General features: G+C 34.9%; 3 protein-coding genes across 6 annotated transcripts in view; 2 read left to right on the top strand and 1 right to left on the bottom strand.

The window, feature by feature from the left end:
* LOC117563414 (neuroguidin) overlaps positions 1 to 12,967 on the top strand; it is a 58,020-nt gene extending 45,053 nt beyond the window's left edge. The window contains exons 1-4 of one of the 3 annotated variants that reach the window (XM_034241748.2): positions 8,537 to 8,569; positions 9,418 to 10,085; positions 10,149 to 10,336; positions 10,395 to 12,967. In XM_034241748.2, the coding sequence (XP_034097639.1) occupies positions 8,552 to 8,569; positions 9,418 to 10,085; positions 10,149 to 10,336; positions 10,395 to 10,534 (1,014 nt within the window). In that variant the 5' untranslated portion in view covers positions 8,537 to 8,551 and the 3' untranslated portion in view covers positions 10,535 to 12,967. Of the gene's footprint in view, positions 1 to 8,536; positions 8,570 to 8,719; positions 8,759 to 9,417; positions 10,086 to 10,148; positions 10,337 to 10,394 lie in introns of those variants that run through there. The other 2 variants (XM_052003039.1, XM_034241749.2) reach the window with 2 other exon arrangements.
* Positions 12,968 to 13,693: 726 nt separating this feature from the next.
* LOC117565271 (protein obstructor-E) lies at positions 13,694 to 20,588 on the bottom strand. Of its 2 annotated transcripts, XM_034244299.2 has the most exons (3): positions 20,294 to 20,588; positions 14,490 to 14,603; positions 13,694 to 14,427 (listed from the first exon to the last, which is right to left on the bottom strand). In XM_034244299.2, exons 1-3 carry the CDS (start codon positions 20,346 to 20,348, stop codon positions 13,847 to 13,849), a joined length of 750 nt encoding a protein of 249 aa, XP_034100190.1. In that variant the 5' UTR covers positions 20,349 to 20,588; the 3' UTR covers positions 13,694 to 13,846. The 2 variants fall into 2 exon arrangements, with proteins under 2 accessions (XP_034100190.1, XP_034100189.1); XM_034244298.2 differs by lacking the exons at positions 13,694 to 14,427; positions 14,490 to 14,603 and adding an exon at positions 14,682 to 15,573 and having other exon boundaries at positions 20,294 to 20,518.
* LOC127565271 (arylalkylamine N-acetyltransferase-like 2) lies at positions 16,133 to 16,827 on the top strand. The gene has a single exon (XM_052003042.1). The coding sequence runs from the start codon at positions 16,133 to 16,135 to the stop codon at positions 16,784 to 16,786; it is 654 nt and encodes a 217-aa protein (XP_051859002.1). The 3' UTR covers positions 16,787 to 16,827.
* Positions 20,589 to 22,060: the final 1,472 nt, after the last annotated feature.

The raw sequence follows: 22,060 nt of genomic DNA, 5'->3' as shown, positions 1-22,060 counted from the left end.
TATATAAAAAAATGTTTGTTGTGGGAAAATACATTTTAACAGAATTTACAGCTAAGTAAATATATGAAAACATACAAAATATTGTTTGATCAAATTATGACGAAATGAAATTATTGAAATTCCATTAAAAATCTGTCGCTTGCTTTATTCAATTTGCTTATGAAATTGTACTTATTTAGGATTCACGTTTTTTGCAAGCTTTGATTCGTAACATTCACTTGCTCTTTTCATTTGTATTCACACGTCCTTAACCCGTTGACGCCCACCACTCAACCGCGCCTCTTTTGTTAATGAAAATTGCTTTTACAAAAGCGACGCCCGTTGACGCCTACAAATATGTGCGTCGCTTTGACACTTTGTTCATGTTGCTGTTGTTGTTAGCTGCTTTGTAGCGGAATAAATAAAAAGGGGAGCGGAGAAAAAAAATAACAGCGACTACGCGGCGTATGCGCAACCACTCAACCCAAAGCGTTGCATACCCATATGTATAAACAATTGCAAAGTGTTGGCAAGAGTGTATGTGTGTTTGTGTGTGTCTAACGGAATAACTGTCGCTCTGTCACTTTATCTGCTGGTCTGCCGACGAATTCGTCTTCTCTTCTCATTTTTCGCCATGCACAATATTTTCATTCCTCGACTCGTTTCCCATGCTTCCACAACTTTACTATATCCTTTTTCCTTCATTTTTTTCTAGCGACGTTCACTTTGTATGTTTCATGTATGTCTCATCTCTTTTTTTTTTTTTTTTTTTTGTTCTAGCGTTGTTGTTGTTACTATATGTTTGCTAAACTTGACTGTTTGTTTGCTCGCCCATCAACTCTTGAGTAGAGGGAGGCAGAAGGGCTTTTCAAAATTCGCTATAGCTCAAAAAATATGATTAGATTTTCGGTGCTTCAGTCGAATCGCATATTCATAACATTTTTCAATTGATTTCAGGCAAATTAATAAAAAGTACCGCTAGTCAATTGCAATTTATTAATATGTATTATTCACCAAACAACCTTTTCAAATTAATTTCCTGAAAATTAATTGAAATTATTATTTGTAATTATTTACTAATAATTTATGCATTTTTAAATCTTTTTAATTTTTTCTGAGCCTTTCTAAATATTTATTTTCTGCAATTTATTTCAAAATATATTGTTTTTGATTGTCAATATCTTTAAAAATTAATCTTAGCAACTTATTTTCAAAATTGGTTTCAGGCAATTTGGGGGAAATATTTAAAAATTTTCGCTAAAGGTTTATGACTATTCAATATCTGAAAAGAATTTTATAAATTTACCTTTGAATCCAACACTTCCTTTAAAAATGAATTTAATTTTAAATTACTAATTGATTTTCTGAAATTTAGTGGACAATATTATTTGCACATTAAATCCAGCAATCTTTAAATTGTCAATATATTTTTATATATTGAATAAACAAATTTTTTCTAAATGCATATTGGGCAATTGGGCAAGTTTTATCTCGATATTTATGAATGTTTAATATCTTCAATATCTAAATAAATGTCACGGAATTTAATTTATATTTAAAATCGTTGAATTATTAAAATTGAACTAAAAGACGTGTAGATCATGTCTATTAATTAATCTTTGGTTGATTTTATTAAAAGAAATCTAGATTAAAGAAGTATCTTGGAAATCTTGATTTAAGATGTTTTTAATCTTAATAAGAAATCTTGAAATAAGTTTTTTAGTTTAAAAAAATCTCAATTCATTATTTTTATGTTCAATTTTCATTTTAGGATTAAGAACATATTATTTTAAAATTTAAATCTTGCTTTAAGAATGTTTTATTATAGACTCAAGATTGCAAATCTTGATTTAAGAATTTTTTGATCTTAAAAAAATCTTGAAACAAGATTTTTATGTTCAAAAATCTTAAAACAAGATAACATTTGTATATTAGAATTGTTATTTTTAGATTCTATTTTATACAGATGATAATAAATATTGCAAAGTGTTTTTATTTTTGTTCGTTTTGAGCGGCGCCTTTTTGAATAGAACTGCGGTTCTAATCTCTCAATATGCCCGCATTCGCTATTCATTTATTCAAATCCATTTCTGCAACCTGCCAATTCTCATTCCCCGCAGCCGCGCATAACGTTTTATTCATCCCTTCATTGTACATGCGCTTTTATCTGCCCGAACAATTTTTGGTATTTTATAATTATTTTTTATGGTAAGCCAATTATTTAAATAAATAATGGACGACGGCTGGCTCCACATTTGTTGGACTGAGTTTGAGGACACCTAAAATACAACAGCAACAACACACTCAGCAAACAAAAAAGTCGCTTCACCATCGAATTGAAAATTGCCAAATGCCAAATGCCCATTGAGGCGGGAAAGTACGATGTTTGCTCTGTGCAATGCTGCATGAAATATGCAATTATATTTGCAACTTCTACATAAGCAATTCTATGTGCTCAACAATACATAGACAAATAACACATGCATATTCAATTTAATCCCCAATACATATGTACTACAATATTGGATATCCCCCCAACTTTCCCTCTCTCTCCGCCGCCTCTCTTTACCATTTGCATTTCGCGGCACCGCAAAAGTTTCATTTCCGTTTGCAGCGCACCTAAAAACACCACCAAAAAAGATCGCCGCCAACACAAAAACCCCCTCGACAACACAGCAAATACAACAAATAATATGACATAAACAGCGCCAAATGTCAACAATTTCTGTCAGCTGCCACAGCGACGAGGAGTTATAATTATGGGAGGTGTTTGGTGGCAAACACATTCCAGTAATTTGAATCGCTTTGAGTTTGTCAATTGCATTGCTGACTGGGCAAGGAGGCTGCAATAAATAATTGCGTGAAATGTACTTTTGATAATTATGAATCAATATTTATAGAATTTTTAGGTACGACAGAATAATTATTTATTTATATAAATTTGTATCAGGTTTTTTAATGTTTCCCAAGTTTAATTAATTCGAATTGATATTATATATATTATATCTATACGGTATCATAATATTTAAAAAAAAACTTTGATTCTTATCAATACCATATCATAATATCAATATGAAATAGTAATACATTATGTATAATACATTATTATATTTGCATATTTTAATAAATATTTATATTTGTGAAAATCATGTTCACAAGTTAAATTCCTTAAATACAAATATTTACATATATACATATATCCATACCAAATTTTGAAGAAAAATGATTTATTTTTATATTTGTATTCAAATCACATCAAAATATTAATATAATATAATCATAAAATATTCGACAATATTCGAAATCTTTTGAAATACTACAAAAATGTATTCTTTAACATAAATTATAAATTCCCCAACATGTTTTAATAATTTTACTGAAATATTTGAGCACTTTTGTACGATATAAATATTTATTCTTTGAATTGAAAATAAATCCAGCTTGTAAATTCTTATCTACAAATTTATAGAGAATTTGGTAAGAAATCAGTTTGTAGAATTGAGTGCAGCACTTGTTTGCTGGGCTGTGGTGTCGTTTTATTACAGAGTCAACATCGTTGTGGCGGTTTGGTTGCTGCTGCTGCCTATAAACTCTAATCAATATTTCGGTTATTGGCAATGCAGCAGCAACTCCAGCTGCACTGCATTTACAACTACAACTACAACTACAACTACAACGAGGAGGAGCAGAGAAGACAACGACACGTTGCACGAAACGCTGCATAAATTTGAGGTTCACTTTGAAGTGGATGAAGTTGTGGAGGCTTTCAACGGATGGTAAAAGGGGTCGGAGGGTGGGACAGTTGGTCTGGCTGCGGTTTGCAACATTCACGCGTATTTCTTCATCAGGCGCTGAACGAGACGCGGCCGCCAAACATTGTCGTAGCTTGTTGTTGGCTTCCCTTCCCTTCGTTCCTCCTCTCACTGCTGCACACGCACTCACTCGCACTTTTGCATAGTTACATATGTATGCAGCGTAGCCATGCCTCCCACTTCTGCTTCTCCTCATGCAGAGAGACCGACCGAACTGTTGCCAGGTCATATTTCGGACTCTGGCGGGATGTTGCCTCGTTATTTACAGGCTGTCGGCTATACTTCACCCTCTGTGCCCCATCCTCGACAATTGCCCCGCCCATATTGTCGCTGGTTCGCTGGTTTTACGTTAATTTGCACAATTTTTGAGTTATGTCAATCGATTTCTAATGGGCGTCGCGTAGCTGTTGTGTGAGACCCCCAGCTCCAATTTATCCTTTTGACGACTCCTCCTCACTCTGCTCTGTTTTGCTCTGCTTTGCTTTGCTTTGCTTGATGTGCATTGCTGTGGTTGCGACAGCAAGTTGCCCTCAAATGGCGCACAATTTGTAGTTTTATAATTGAAACAAGTGGTCCCTTTGGGTCGCTGCATGCTGCCTCTTTGACAGCCCGGAAAAGTGAAACGTTTTACAGTGTAACTCGGATTACCGATCGACTAACGGACTACTGACTGCTTTGATATATTCCCTTCCATATCAGTAGCAAATCAAAGTGAGCTGTCATTTCCACCCACCTCTCCCCCGCCGTATTAGTTCATATTTACTCTGGCAGTTAGCTAACGAACTAATTTGCTGGCCTAAAACAATTCGTAAGTCTCTTTCTAACATATGAATTAGCCGATTAATCTTCTAAAGGCTCAAACAGACAAAAGATAAAATTAGATGAATTTTAAAAATTAGTTGTTAAGTTTTTCATTCAATTATAGCTACTAAGTGCAACTTAGATTGCAACTGAAGCTGATTGAATGATTATTTTGGTTATTAATTAATTAGAACAACTAATCTTGGATGTTAAATTATAATAAATTCTTTTGTTTCTTTCCTTTTACTCATATGATACCATAATAATATAATATACCAAAAAAGTTATTTTGAAAAAAGATAAATACTTAGAAAATAAAGCGTTGAAACAATTGAAAGTCAGTTCAAACAATATATATATTTAATATTTGAAGCAAATATCAGTCTTTCGAATTGCAAATGTTAGTATTATATTTTGAAATCCCATGGTAAAGGTAGAAAACTAAAAACATTTTGGAATTGTTGAAAAAATAATATTATTTTCGAAAAGCATGAAATATACATCTTATTTTTGATAACAAACCCTTGAAGTTAATTGGATGATGTATATTGCATTATATGTCGTAGATTTACATAAATATACCAAATAAATAACAAAATAACAAACAGTGTTGTGCTTTCATTGAACATGGGTAGCAGGTATCTCACAGTCGCAAAATCGATTGTAGTTTTCTTAGTTGTTTGTTATATCTTAAAATCATAAATACATTTAAACATACATTTAAATACACATTGGAAAAGTTAGCTGCTGCCAAAGTTAGAGGCAGTTTAACATTTTGCCCATTTTTAGCTGCTTTCCGTGTATGTACAACATGCAATATGCATTCGACAGCGTTTGTGCGTTGTATATAAAATCAAATGTGAAACCTCTATAAATATGCAATGTATTTTGTGCAATTATCGCAGAGCTGCACAGTATTTATTTATGTAGTTAAATCCCGGGGAAATCAAAAGAAAAAACCGAAATTTGAAATTTTCAACTGATGATAAATGCAATTGCAGATATGCTGCGAAAATGTTGCAGACCGCAGTCGCATTCGCATTCGCGTTGAGGGAGGCAAATGGAACTGTGAAGTAGCATCAAATGCTGTCATTAAATTTAGCTATACGTGAGGGAGGTGATGGTAAAAGTTGGTGAGACGGGGTTCGGGGCGGTTGGTGAACAATTTTCATAACCTGCGTTGCAGACAAACAGAAATTGCAATTTATATTTTATTTGCAGGCAAAACTAAAACAGAGCGAGAACGAGACAAACAGCTAGCGATAGCAATGACCAATGTGAAAGGGGTTGGAGGTGGGTAGGAGGATAGAAAGAGGCGGGTAAAACATTGCATTGAATTGAATTGAATTCGTTGCCTACTTACGGGCGCGGTCACAGACTCCGGGAGGGAGTTGCACATAAAATGCATTGCCAAATAACGGTTAATGCAAATGCAGCGACACTGTACAACAATCATGGAAACAACTCTTGTTCTTGTTGTGGATGTTGTTGTTCTTGTTGTTGTTATTGCTGCAGTCGTTGCATTTGAAAATTAAACAAAAAACCCCACGAATTTTAAATGACGGGACGCAGCCTGTAAAGTGGGTGTGGTTGCATGTGTATGCGCGTATGTGTCTCTTATGTGTATGCACTGGTTAGTTTGCCATTTTGTTGTAAATTGCCTTTGGCAGCTGCATGTACTGATGACTGTTGTTGTTGTTGCTGTTGATGTTTTTTGCTGCTGTAACGAGTCAACATTTATAATCGGCCCTCGTTATACGCATGCAGGCGGCATTGCGGTTTCGTTTTGGGGCGAGTTGCAAAAGCTCTGCCATCATATGTTGCATGTTCATGTGTATGTGCATGTTTATTGCAGCCATCGTTGTTGTTCTTGTTGTTATTCCCTTTGTTGTTTATTTTGCTGTTACCAAGAGCTGCCAGTTCTTGCATTGGCTGTCGCCTAAAATATGCGCGCATTTTATTTAACGCGTTTTTTGCCCCCAACCCTTGACTCGCTCTTGGGCCATGGCACTTAACGCTTGGCTAGTCAAGTGCGTGTCAGAGGCTTAATTGCAAAACTCATATTGCCCGGCTTATAACGCGTCAATGACATTCCAATCGAACTATGATACACAATATACTTTATAAGCTATTTTCGCATCAACATTACGCAAGCTCTTTAGCTTTTGCTATTCATTTGACGCGTTGCTTCTTTACACCTGCAAAACAGTTCAATAGCTATTAAATACTGAGAACAAGTTCTGAAAGCAATTGGTTTAATTAGCAATGATTTGTTTTTAAACAGTTATACATGAATGAGATTCTAGACAGCAATAGCTTTAAGACAGTAACTACCAATAAATTTAAACGAATATTAATGTTGATTGCAAATATATCTTCTTATAAATTCTTTCTCACTTGTAATACCTTAGAAAAATAGTGTAAATTCATTTTGCTCAAATATTTTTTTGAATTATAGATTAATAGTAGTGAGCTCAGATACATTTTCAACACTTCTCTAAAAACGACATTGTCAAATGTTAATTCCCTTAATCACAAAATAGTACTGTAATTTTATGTATAGAAAAAAAAATTTTGTTGCATTATAATATTTTGCGAAATGACAATGTTATACGCATTTTAATTAATTTTATTCCGGCAACATGTCAAATAGTTCAATTAGATCGATTTCCCCCATGTTGGCCAAACTTTCGAAGCACTTTGTTATTCCGTGTCTGGCCGCAAAATGCAATTAAATTAATTTTCCAATAATAATATGCAAATTTGCCAAAAATGCATAAAATTAACGTGGTCGAAACAAAACAAAAGCACTCTAAAAATTGTTATCAAAATAATTATTTGGATAAATTGCTTTGTAAATTGCAAAATACGTGCTTGTGCACAGTGGGTGAAAAAGTCACTAAAATTTGCATTATACATATATAAATTATGCAAAATGCATTTATTTTATAATAATTTGCACTTCCCTAAAACGAAATGAAGTAGTCACTGAACTTTGCTGTTTCGAATCCACAGTGCATACCAAAAAAATTGACAACAAACAAACCATTATAGCGAATATAATAATAATAACCAGAAAAATTGTATCTATGTAATTTACAATTTGCAATTAATCCTAGAAAAAAATACATGAAAACTACCTACTCCAACTTCTCTTTTCCCCCAATTTGCCGCTGTCTGTGCATTGCTTTATTAATATTAATTGAAAATAAATGCAGCATAAGCTGCGGCGGTCAAAAGGCAGTCAACTGAGTTGTGTGGGTAACAGCGAAGGGAAAGGGCGAGGGGAGGTGGGAGGCGTAGCTGGTTTTGGTCGTGGCCGAAAATTCTGTAAAATGCAAATAATTAAATGGCAACCAATAAAATATGTAAATGAGTTGTGCGGTGTCGCGCACACACATGAAACACACACACACACACACACAGAGGGTGCAGCAGGATGCAGAATGGATGACATAGGCTGGGATGCATATAGAATTGCGGCTGGACATTTGCGAGGGAGATGGCAGATGGGGCAGCTGTAGGGAACATCCACTGTACTCGGTTGTCTGTTTATGGCATTTCATATACTAAACAACTTATTTGTGTATTTTCGTAGCAAATTTAATTTCCTCTGCAGCGAATTTGTTAAATATGACGGTGATGATGGTCAATATAATAACAACAACAAAGAGAGCGAGAGAGCGAGACAGCATGCCATATGTATACATGTTGGCTATTGGCTAACTGTTTAGTTTTGGTTTTGAAAACGCCAGCATAATTAGTTGTGGTCACAACTACACACACACAAACTAGAATATATCCATTCTATAGTAGACCTATGTACAGCGGCTAAAGCATATTGTATATGGTATTCATTATTGGCATAGTACAGCGCGTATATAGCCTACATGGAAGGTCAGCATTTGCTGAAAGTATCGAATTGATGTCACGCCATTTATTAGCAGAGTCAGCTTAAAATGAGACTGATTGCTCAGGTGCGGCGGACTAAAAACTTATACAGAATTATTCAAGTAGAAACAATCTTAAAATAGAAATTGAAGAGTTTACAATCTACAAGTTTAACAATAAATTCTTTAACTGCAAACAATATAAAAACATAATTTAAAATACTTATAAATCGAATTTTATTAAACTCAGTAATGTGTAAACTTAAATATGGCAAAGTAAACATAATATAAATATAAAGAAACTTAATTTTTCGACGTTTTAGATTTAAGCTGTAATCTATTTTCTTAAGTTATATCATGACTATGGTCGTTTAGTGAGTGAATTATGGTATGAGTGAATTATAAAATGAAATACCATTTACCCCCTGAGTGATAATCGTTGTGTTCAAAAAATAGTGAGAAAATGTGCTTTTGTTGAGGTTGAGGTTTATGATAGTTATGGATTGATCTTTATTTAAAGCGTATAAGTGTTTCGACTTTTACAAAGTTGTCAAAGGCTATAAAGTGAGATTGTATTGGTGAATGTAAGACGGAATAGTTTCAGTGTTAGTGAGGAGAGCTGTCTAAATTTCTTTAGCTGCAAAAGAATAATAATGCTGAACAAACTTAAACCTGATATGAATGTATTTCCTAATGAATGCCAAAACATTTATCTTGCCAAGCTTTTTTACGGCATTCTAGAATTGAACAGTCTTTTACTTTGAAGTCACTTATGTATTTTCAATTTCCTATAATCATTAAGCGCAAATATCTTAAAAATGTATACATAATATTTAATACAGTGTTTGTTCACCTTAACTGATAATAATGTTAAACTAAGCACACTTAATCATTGATGTAATTACTTATGAATGCCAAATTTTTCTTTATGGCAGGCACTCGACTACGACTGTGAGGTTCAGGGTCAGCAGGACATACCTCAGGCCATTCAGCTGCTGGGCGAGATGAACAGCAATGTGAAGCAGGTGACAGATCTCGTCGAGGGGATGCTGCAGCGTGTGAAGCGCGGCGAACTAAGCACAGAGTATGGCCTCAGCTTTCTGGAGGTCAAGTATCACATGCTGCTCGACTACTTGATCAATCTGACATACGTGGTGCTGCGCAAATGCTCCGGCGAGACCATTGAGGGTGATCCATCAATTGAGCGTCTGATTGAGATACGCACGGTGCTGGAGAAGATACGACCCATAGACTATAAGTTGCGCTATCAGATTGACAAGCTGGTCAAGACAGCCACCACAGGGGTCTCAAGCAGCACAGATCCCATACTCTATAAGCCGAATCCGGAGGATATGCTGAGTGCAGCAGGCGCTGACAATGAAGAGGACGATGATGCCGAGGCAGGCAGTGACAGTGATGCGGATGAGGATGAGGATGAGAATGATGAGGCTGGAGCTGCGAAAAAGCCGCGCAAAGCAGCCACAGCTGGCAAATCGGGAGTTTACGTGCCACCGCGCATTAAACCTGTCTACTACGATGGCGATGAGCGTGACGCAGACAAGGAGAAGAAGGCTTTGGATCGTGCCAAGAAGCGCGCCATCACGTGAGTTAAATGTGCAATAGCATTCCTTTCATTTTCTAATAAATGTTTTAACTGCTGCTTTAGTTCATCGATGCTGCAAGATCTGAAGGAAGAGTACTTGGATGCGCCAACTGAGCTGTCGTCGGGCTCAAGGGCTCAGCAACTGCTCTCCCAGGCACAGAAGGAGAAACAGGAATACGAGGAGGACTACTTGATGCGTCTGCCAGTCACTAAGGCGGAGAAACATCGTCAGCGCAAGCTCACCACATTGGGTAAGTCCTTGACTCAATTTATTGGCAATACAAGGTGCTAATTCTAAACCTCTCACAGGCACTCTGGGTGATGAAATTCTTGGCGAGATTAGCCGCGAATCGACGCTGCGTGGTGATGGCGCTAGCAAAAAACGCAAATTGGCCAAGTCGCGTGGCAAGGGAAAGAAACGTGGCGGCAAAAAGCGAAAGTTCCATTAATAATGGAAGCCAAGCAAATTAGTTGATATCTCAGTTTTCCACTTGCTTTATCACATTTTCAATTATTATTGTGCGTACAACTAGTTTACTTTCCCATTATGTTTTCTATTCAATTTATTACATTTTCATAATTATTACTGAGTTGGTTAAGTTTCTTCAGATTTGTAGCTGAAAATCCAATAAATTTTTTACTATTTTACAAATTTACTTTTATGTTATTTGATTTTATTCGATTTATTGTTACAGCAAGAATAAAAATACTAATATTTTTATTATTAACCCTTAAAGATGGCAACAACAACATGCCAAAACTACGCGTAAAATAAAAATATATAAAACAAATAATAATAATATATGAAAGTCATGTATTTTACGCATTGTAAACTGCATTAACTTTAGGCCACAAAATTAAGCTCTAATTATAATAATTTCCTTTCGACTAACGACTAAAAACCAAAACTAAATTAAGAAATTGCAAAATTTAATGGCAAAGGAAAGAAACAAAAGTAAATTCAAAATTATACGTATTATGGATGAGAAATGAAATGAAATAAATCAAAAGCAAAACAAAAGAAAACTGTCTAGTGTATTGATAAACAAAATTTCAAATTAAACTAACATTTAAGGCACAGCAAAAGGTAAAATGTTTCGTTGTTTTTAGGAGTCTAAACAAAAATGAGAAAAAATTCTGGCTGCTTATGATATGCTTTAAGAAATTGCCATATTTTCGGTTGAAATAGCAAAATTCAAAACTCAAAATGCAGTTCCAAATCACCATGTATAAATTCAAAAATAAAACCAAAAACACAAAATTAAAACTAAATATATAAATCAACAGAAAATATTACAAATTCAGTAACAAAAGCAGTTGCCTTATCAAAAGATACAAGAGACCGGTTATACTTACAGTAAGAAAAATGAAAAACAATTCAAACCTTAAAAAAGGAAAAAATAAAACGAAACGAACGTAATTTGACAACAAATTTTTATGTTGGCATTGAAGGATCAAGAAATTATATATAGCATATGATAAACGTAAGCCCCACCCAAAAAAAAAAAAATAAAAAACTAAAAAAAAACAAAAACGGAACAAATATGAAATGGAAAAGAAAAGAAAAACAAGAAACACACATTTTGATGGGAACTCTGGAGAGTTTTATGTTTCCGGCCGTATCTTGTTTTACTTGCCAAAAAGAAAGCAAAAAAGAAACTCCTAAAAACAACTGAATTTAGACACAAAATTTTATATATTTACTATACTATATAATGATTAACTAAATTTAAGCAAACAATTTTGAATATACCAAAAAGGAAAGCGAAAGGATTGAATTGTACGTCCACTTGAAAAGTTTTTAAATTTAACCAAAACAAAAATTTCAAAAACAAAAAGAAACTACGCAGTTTATGAAGAGACGAAGAAATGGAGGAGAAGTCGAAGTACGATTGAGGGAGGAGAAGACAAATACTACATTCATATGTAGTGTGAGCATGCATAATTATTACTATTAAATGTATAAATGATAAACCCAAGAATCTAGCGTTAAGTTAAGTACATAAATAATGACTATTATAAAATGGAGCAAGCAAACTTTTGGCTTTTACAACCAACTTTGACTAAGGATAAAAATTTTTTCCAAATTTTCATCAATCACGATTCGCGTCGTCGTTTGAGATAAAACAAATTTTTGGCTATAAACTTTAAAACAAAACATGAAATGGAATACAACCAAGCAACGTAAGGCAGACAATGGAAATTACCACATAAATGCAATAGAACACGAAATTATTTACAGGCAGCAAACAGCAATGAATATTTGAACATTTTGTAATGCAAATTAAATAAATTAATTTAATTAATTTATTTACGTTAAAAGCTGAAAGACTGAATATGTTAAATCAAAAAAAAAAAAAAAAACATACGAATACGGAAACAGAATATGTAAAACTTTTCTCAAGCTAAAATTTGAGGCGTGGTATGAACTTAAATAATTTTAATAGCCGAATTTCTAGCACAAATTTTAAACACTAAAAATGAAATTATTCTTTGAAGTATTTAAATGTGTACGATTATCATTTAGTTTTGCAATTTGTTCTGTTCAACTTTTTATGTTCTCCTTTGTATTTAAATACAAATTATTCGTTTTTGTAAATGGGGAAAAACAAGAAAAAAAATCAAGAGGAAAGTAACAAGATACAAGATATAGACAAACAGACAATGGACAACAGACAAAGCAACAAATGTTGAATATATTGCAAATGTAAAACACAAAGTAAACAAACAAAGTGAAACAACCAAACAAAAGTCGCCTTAGCCAAGCACCACAAACAAATCGAAACGAAAAGAAAAGTAAACAAAAATTTGTAAAACCAAATAAAACAAACTCTAAATAATAAACATACAAAACGAAAAAAAAAAAAAAAAAAAAACAAAAACGCAAATACTTTAACGTAAATATTCATTATTTGTTGTAACTTTAACCAAAAACACACACACTCACACCTACACACACATGCAGAAAAATAGTGCAAAAGTTCAAAAAGAAAACCTAAAAATGTAACTTAATTTTTATAGCCAAAAAAGAAAATGAAATGAAAACAAATAAAAAACGATACTAAGCGAGGGAAGTAAGAGGAATAGCTGGGATCTTTGGATCGTTTAGTTTAAGCAACTCCAATAAATTTAATACAAAAGAAAAAATCAAATCAATTGGTTACTTAGTGATAACAGAGAAATGTTTTTAACAAAAAAATTCGAGCTTACATTTATTTCGAAAAGAAAAGCTAAACATATAAAAATGATAAACAATAAAAAACACACTAATAAAAATTAATTTCGCATAAGTTCTGTAAACTGGAATTGTTTAAACAAAATGTGCAAAAAGAAATGAAGAAGAAAGAAAAAGATGATAAAGTCGTTGTATAGAACAGCAGGTTTAATGTTTAATGTGTGGAAACGGTTGGCAGTCACATGTAAAATTGATATAATTCTAATTAATCTACTATTAACAAATAATAATAATATGAGTAAGCAACAAATATAAACTAACTAATAAACCAAAATGGACAGATGATAAAAAAAAATAAAATTTAAATCTTGCAAACCTAAAGCAGGGATTTTCTTTCTTACGATTTCTACAGCAGAACAAACACATCTTTCAATTTCAATTCATCAATAAAATATTCTTTTATTTAAGTAACTTTATTTATTACAGAATACACATATACTTAGGTATTTACAAAAACAAATTGCACAATTGGAAAGCCGCTTTGGGCCAGCCTCTATGATAATGCTCAACCCGAAAGTCGCAGAACTTACTCGAGGGCCTTCTCCAGAGTTGGCAAGTTATTACGCTCAGCCTTCAGCTTCTGCTTCTCCTTGAGCAGGGCATAGCACTCGGGCACCTTGTTGTAGAAGTCGCACAACTTTGTCTCAGCATTGAAGGCCAGATACCTGCCGCAGTTGTAGAGACGTGGATGTCCATTGACGCAGACGAAGTATTTCTTGCAGGTCTGGGGATGACGGTAATAGCGCAGCTCTCCTTCTGGACTGGCATCGACCGAGGGGGCAGCACCCTCGAGGGGTTCGGGTTCAGGGCAGTTAAAGCCCAGATAAGCCTCGGCATTGCAGCTCTCCACAAGATCGGGCCAATCGCACTGATAGGTCTCCTCGTTGAAGGCCAATCCTTCGGGGCACTTGGTCAAGCTTGCAACTCCGTGGGCACAGTTGCGATAGACTCCGCACTTGGTCGAGTCGCCATTCAGATAGAAACCGAACTGACGTGGACACTCATCGGTGCCATTGGCAGGCTGGAGGAGAGTGCGCTCCTTGCAGGTGGCATAAGGGGCATAGGTGCACTCACCTGTTGCCTTGGTGCGCTGATGGAAGAGCAGACCTAAAAGAGAAATTAAAACTCTTAATACATTCAAAATAGAGTTAGATTAAGTTGATGTTTACCATCTGGGCAGAGCTTGTGCACGGGCACGTCGTCCTGGCACTCGATGTAGGCATCGCACTGATCGCCAACTGCGAAACGTCCATTGGGTATCAAACACTCAGGAGAAGCGAGAGCTGTAAGCACAAATCGTAAAGAGGTATTAATAATCGGAAACAGTCGTAATTTATCTGTTGAAAACGAAAGACTTAGGACACAAACTTGAATTTTTGTTGTCATTATTTTTTTTTTATTGTGAGAGGGAAAAATTATACATTAGATTGGCACATCAATTGGCACCCTTTTAACTACAGACTAGAAAACTCGAGCAGCTCTTGGCCTGCTTTGCATATACAAAATCTTCCCAGTAAACTTCATCAGAATTCACCCAATTTTCTTAGTACTTGGAACGAGGTGCAGTTGCCTTGGGGCGAGCAGCAGCTGCCTTGGCGCGTGCTGCCTTAATCTCGGCACCCTTGGCCTGGATATCGGCGCTGCAGTTGGGCACGTTGTCGATATCGTCGCACTGCTTCAACTCCTGGTTGAAGGCCTGATCCTCGCCACAACCAATGCGACGTGGACGTCCCTCAATGCAGATGAAGTACACCTGGCAGTTATCCGACGATGGATGGAATGTGTAGTCCTCCTCTTGCTCGCCCAACAGTTCCGATTTGTGTGCGGGAGCTGGACAACGGAAGCCCAAGAATTTCTCGGCATCGCAATCCTCAACCTGATCGGGCCAGTCGCATTTGTATGTGGCAGGATTCCAGGCCAATCCTTCAGGGCAGTCAAAGACAAAGCCGCGACCCGCTGCGCAGTTCATGAACTGGCCACAGCTCGAGGAGTCACCTATGCGGTAGTAGCCGAACTGATGAGGACAGTCGTCTGTGGGCTGAGCAGCCTGCAGGCGCGCTGATTTCTGTGTGCACTCCACATCGATGGGATAGCCACATGGGTAGCCAGTGGACTTCTCGTTGTACAGCAGACCATCGGGGCAGAGTTTCTCCTCGGCCACGCCGTTCCTGCACTCGATGTAGGCATCGCAGGAGCCAGAGACTGGTGCAGTGCCATTGGCTTCACGGCAGGGACTAGGGCCAGCTGCTTGAGCTGCAAGAGAGGGCGGATAGGTTGGGGTTAATAGGGCAAGGACTGGGTATAATTCGCGCTTACCTCTAATGATTTATGATGGGAACTGATGCTCGCGGTTTTCTTTGCCTCGAAACTTTTAACAAAATGATTTAACTAAACACCAAAATATTCAACAAAACGTTGAATTGATTCCAATTTATGGAATACAAATTTTTATAAAAATAATGAGAATGCAATAATGATTTCAACTTTAGGTTAAAAACAAACGCTTAGAAACTAGTTTTAGACCACGTTATTAACAAAGAAAAACTATCAATTATTTTAAATTTATTTGTCAATAATATTTACTTAAGACTTCTTAAAATAGTATTTTATAAGAACTTTCTCTTACGAAGAGTAATTAGATTTCATTTAATATTACACTACTCTTTGTAGTAAAGTGTATTAGCTATCTTTTCGTACTCTACAATGTTTGCCCAGCTAGCTTATCAAAAGCTTTTTGTTGATATGAAAGTCTGATAAGCAAACCAAAAGCGAATCGTAAAACGATAAGCGAGTTAGTTGTGATTGTTTAGCTATGGCGTGCGCATCAGCGGATGGAATCGTCATTCGTGACATGAAAGTGGAAGACTACGAGGAAGTGAGGAAACTTTTATTCGACAGTTTCTACACCGCAGAGCCATTGAGTTTGTGTTTACAGAAGAAACAACAAATAGGTCACTTAAAGAAACACGATGATCACCTGATAACAATGATTGAAGAAGGCAATTGTTTTGTTGCTATCGATGAGCGCAATTCAAATTGCATTGTTGGCATCATCTTATCCTGCAATCAAGAGCCCAGTGATGTGGAAGAAAATCGTCAAAGAGCCAAAAACTCGGGACAAATAACTAAGTTCCTCTCAGCAATCGAAACCGAGGCGAACATCTTTGAGCGCTACAAAGTAACTAAGGCGCTTTATTTGTTTATAGTCTGTGTATCCTCTCACATGAGAGGAAACGGGTTGGGCACACGCCTAACAAATGTGTTAATAGAAAGGGCACGTGGCAAAGGGTTTTCCCTGCTGATAGCCGACTGCACAAGTTTCTACGCAGCTCGTCAGATGGAGGCCTTGGGCATGGAATGTGCTTACTCTTTTGCTTACGCGGACTACAAAGATGAGCAGGGTGAAGTGGTTTTTCAGCCACCAGCACCACACACACATGTGAACGTTATGGTCAAGAGATTATAAGCAGCCAAAAACTCGACTTGCATCTTATCTTATATGTTGATATAAACAAATTGAAAACATAAATAAAAAAAGGCTACGATCTAATATCTTGAATGTTAAATATGCAAAAATAATATAAATATATACATAAATCAAAATATATTTAAAAGATATTCAAACTAAAATACAAGTTATCAATTGTGCAACATTTCTCATTCAACAAACAAATTTATTGAAGTTATAATAAATAGCTAACTTTGTGGTAAATCGTTTTTAATATAATTTCAAAATCAAAGCTTTTCAAAAATCTTAAAACTCTTATTCAAAACGTACAAAAAACTACGTGTGTGAGACGACAAATTACAACTAGCCCAAACCGCATTGTTTAATTGACAATACTTGTTTTGCTTATAATTATGTCGAGGTGCTTGCATGTACAACATCTGCGGATGTTATCTACTTAACGGCACCATTGCGATGCTTTGAAATTTTAATGAGTTTATGGCTATTACGTGTGTGGATACACACCCCGTTTGTTGAACCCGCGTGGGGGCTTTCATTGTGTCTTGGAATTTCAATTATCAAACATCACAAGAAAAAAAGACAACAAAGCGAACTTTAGCTAATTGACGAATGATTTAATAAATCACTTCAGTTGTTACTCAAGCATTTCTTTAGAAATCTCAAAAGAAATGTGAAAATAATATGTCAAATGTTTTATTTACTTTAAAAATGAAACTGAAAGTGACTCTTTGTAAATTTGAGCAACGATCCAAAATCCTTTTGCTAAATTTTCCCACACATTTGAGTTCACATTCACTTCAGTCTGCTTGTACGATTTTGATTTCGAGTATTTACCCCTTCATTTAAGTGCACCACAAATGGACATTATCATCGTATTAAATGAGGTAGACAAAAAATAAATAAAGTAGAAACAAAACCAAGCAACATGATGCTGAATGCAAAAGCGCTCAAAGGTCACACTAACCGGCTGGGCACGCATCGAGATTGAGACTAAGATTGAGCCAGAGACGGATCGGATCGGATAGACAGTTGGCCAGTTTAAAACAAGTTTTCAGTTTCTTGGCATATCAATAAACAACAACCAAGTAGCGGCAACGACAACGGCAGCCGCTCATGTGTTATGTAATATTGATTTTGGAGTATTAATTTATGTGTGAATTAATTTTGAAAGAGCAGCGCTTCGACCTTGAAAAATGAAGATACTCGCTGAATTCACGCCAATGTTGTGAGCGTTAAACCGCAGTTTATTTTTGCCATGAGGAAATCAAAAGGGAAATTTCTTGCTCAAAAATTTATGCTGATTAGTTGCACTTTTCTTTCAGTTTTCGCTTGTCGTGCAATTTCCTGGTATTGTTTGGGAAATCTTTTATATCTTGCAGAGTCCCTCCACTCGCTTGCCTAATTGCGCGATGACGCTGCTCTATCAACTGTATTATCTTCGGGAGCTATTCAGGCGATGGGGAAATATTTGCTGGTGTCGCGGTCTCTTGGCGACTTAAGAGTTGGCACTTGAGACCAGTGTTGCCAGTTTAGCAATTTAGTTGCTAGATCTAGCAACTTTTCAAAATATTTGCAACTTTTTTTTTGAAAATGCTATTAGCTACAAATCTAGCAACTTTTTATTTTTTGTTAGCTATTTTAGCAATTTTATATTTATATTTTACTTAAAGCCTTTTTATTTTGTATTTTTGCCATTCACTGCAAAAGTTGCGATTAATAGTTCACTATGAAATCGATATTTTTATTTAACTGAATGCTAAAGTATATGTATTCTTAATCAGTGTCAACAGCCGAGACGATCCAGCCATGTCTGTCTGTCTGACCGTCTGTCCGTATGAAACACTGGATCTCATAGACTATAAGAGATAGAGCTATAATTTTTTTCGACAGCATTTGTTGCCACACCCACTTCCGCCCTCGCAAATCAATAAAATAGAATAAAAAGCGTAATTTTAAAGCTACAGCTGCGAATTTTGGTTAAGACAATAATAACAATAGTGATTCCTGAAAAGTTGGTTGCAAAATATTTTGTATGACCAAAAACGCCTACTTACTAGGGGTCTTAGTTGCTTTGGCTGACAATCTGATATACTGAGCTGCCTATGGTATATTTTGAATGTGGTACTATATCGATATACCAAATATACAAATTGGTATATTTTTAGAATGTTGTAGAATTTTCGGAATTTTTTGAAAATAAAACCCCAATATTTTGCTTTTATTCAAAAGAGGGTAGAGGGTATCTCACAGTTAAGCACAATCGACTGTAGCTTTTTTACTTGTTTTATTATTATTTGTTTTAAATTAAATGAAGATAACAAAAGTATATAAACAACATTTATAAGGTTAGTTTGGAATTTAAATATTTTTAATATAAATAAAACAAATTAAAAATTATTTTTATATATTTATATAAACAGGTATGGACTACATAAGCATGGAAAATGTTGTTGTTGTATGTACTTCTCTATGAGTACTTACTAAAATGAAAAGTACTCTGATATTTTTGTAATAGGTGTTAACACAAGAAGATACGAAATCCTATTTATTTTAATTATTTATTTCTAATTTCAATATTTTATTCCTACATTAATATAAAATGAATATAATCTATCAAAACTAACCTTGAAAAGATTTAGCAACTTTTTTGGCAATTTTTTTTATAAGTTTTAGCAATTTTTAGCAACTTTTTTTCTCAAATCTAGCAACTTTTACTCCGAAGAATCTGGCAACACTGCTTGAGACTGGGGCGCACTAAGCTTGAAATTTTAATTGTGGCGCCACTAATTGATGTAATTACTATTGTGCCGTGTTTGAAAGATCGTGGGATCGAAATTAAGTTAAACGTTTACTCAAGACTGGTTGCGGAAGGTCTGCTAATAGAATTTTTTTCGTATAGCACTTGCTAATTAAATCAAAATTGTTGAGAAGTAAATTTTTGAAATATTTGCAAATTTGTTTAATTATTAACTAGATAATACCTAATTTATTAATGACAAAAAGTGGTTTATTTCAGGTTATTTCATTTAATTACTCAATTTCAAAATATTTTACTTCACAGAAAAATATTATCACACATTTTTATTTAAAAAAATAGTAGGTGTCTTAAAAGAATTAAAAAGTTCTTAAAAATTATATAACATCATAAAGAGGAAACCAATTTTAAATTATAATTTGCTTAAACGGAAATATTTGCAAAAATAAAAAAATTCCAACAGAAATCATTATTTTTGCTTCTTATTACTTTTGGTTTTTTTTAACAAGCAAAATGCTGACACTTATTTCTATTTTATTTTAATTGCACTGGTTCGGAAATAAGAAACAAGTACAACGCGTTTGTTGTGTGATGAGCAGAACGAGTACGGAATGCGCTTAAACTGTACCCACAACCAATTTGAATATTTTCAAATATGCACAAGTTCGTTGCCTAAGTCTTTCGTTATTTTTTTGTATGAAATTTGCATTTGTTTTTATAGATGTATGAAATATTTTGTATTTACTAACCCAATGAGCCAAACATGGCTAGACACAACAAAGCACTGATTATTATTTTTGCCATTTCGTATGGATGTGTGTGTGTGTGTGTGTGAGTGTCGGAGGATAATAATCCTTCACAATAAGTCCTTTAGGCACTGTATGAATGGCGTTCAGATGCGAGCAGCGAACGCGATGTGCATGCAACGAGCTGACAATTTTGACTGTTTTGCGATAGAAACGAAACGCAGATCTTAACTGGTAAAATGGCAAGCGACGACGTCAACAGCAACTGATGAGCATTGAGCCGAGGCTGAAGCTGAAGCTGTTTGCTAGAGCTGACTCTGACGCTGCGACGCAACTACACTCTGATCTTCTTCTACTTTTGTTACGTACATACATATGAATGTGTGTGAGACAGCTACAGCTTTTGTCGACTTGACGCGACGCGACTTGCGCTGTTGCAATAAAAAGCAAACATGTTAATAAATAACCAAATCCCATAACAACACCAACAAATGATAGCAGCAGGTAAACGAGTGACTGAGGGAACTGGCAGCTTCTAGTAAGTGATTGAGGCAGCATTGGCAGCAGGGTTAAGACGAGATGAGATGAGTCAATTTTTTTGGAGCACAACAAGTTATTTTTTTTGGGCTAGCAACTGTCTTAGTATTAATCAAAAATCTATATGTGTTTTTTCTTAATTTATGTTAAACAAATGCTAAAATGCCATCCATTGAATTATCATTTTTGGCACTTTTATTTTCGTTCCAAAAAACCAGAAAAGCAGCTAAGACAACTTCACTTAACTTAAAGTCAAGGACGGGGACAAGCTGCGCCCATGCACAGGCCTAAGGCTGTGCCAAGTGCGGGGCTACACCATTGTCTCCGACCTGCTCCGGTCTTCTCTTGCTTGCGTCTTCTTGGCTGATCTGGTCTTGAAGCCGATCAGCTCTCAGCGTCAGCAGCATTTGGGGATTTTTCATCGATTTCAGACAACTAGTCTGCTTATACAAACATACAGGCATTTTTGTCTTCGACATACCATAATTCACAGAAAAACCACACAAAATTAATATCATGTTACACAATCAGATAAAAGACAAGTTGAGCACGACTATTAATCGAAATTTGTATCGTCTTTTTATTAGAACTATGTCGTCATAGCTTCAATTATGTTAAAGATTTCGCTTGAACCATTAGAAATACAAAATTTAAATGAAACTCAAATAACTCTGTAAGGAAAATTTGTATTGAGTTGAATTTAAAAGTAATGGAGAGACATTTTTTTTTATACGTTCCTTAATTCATTGTAAATTATTAATATTATTTTGTATAAGAATGGAATTTAAATATTTTACTTCAAGATAAAAAATATTATTTGTCATAAAAAATGAGTCATCAACAAAAGGAAGAAGATCAAAAAATCAGATTGAGCCTAAGAAGTTAATGCTGTTATGCTTCTACTATACGCTTCCCAAGAAATATATCTTTTTTATCTTTACGGATCTAGCTACACATTTAAAGAACACATAGAGCTAAGATAGTAGGGATCAACTCTATCGATCTGCATCAAAAAAGATATTGGGCTATCTATGAATCTAACACTTGTAATTTTTAGATTCACTGTTTAAATGAAAAAGAAATTTCAATTTGCTGGATATCTCGAGACACACAAGAAAAAATTTGAATATTTTTGGCATATTGACAGTACTTACCATGATGTATAAAATAAATTTGAAGTGAATTTTAATCCATTCTCTTGGAAATATAAATCCTCTGAAAAGAGTACACATT

The sequence above is a fragment of the Drosophila albomicans genome, chromosome 2L (assembly GCF_009650485.2).
Source record: "Drosophila albomicans strain 15112-1751.03 chromosome 2L, ASM965048v2, whole genome shotgun sequence".
In the NCBI taxonomy this organism is placed as follows: domain Eukaryota; kingdom Metazoa; phylum Arthropoda; class Insecta; order Diptera; family Drosophilidae; genus Drosophila; species Drosophila albomicans.
The sequence above is the reverse complement of the archived record's forward strand: the minus strand, read 5'-3'. Positions and strand labels throughout refer to the sequence as shown.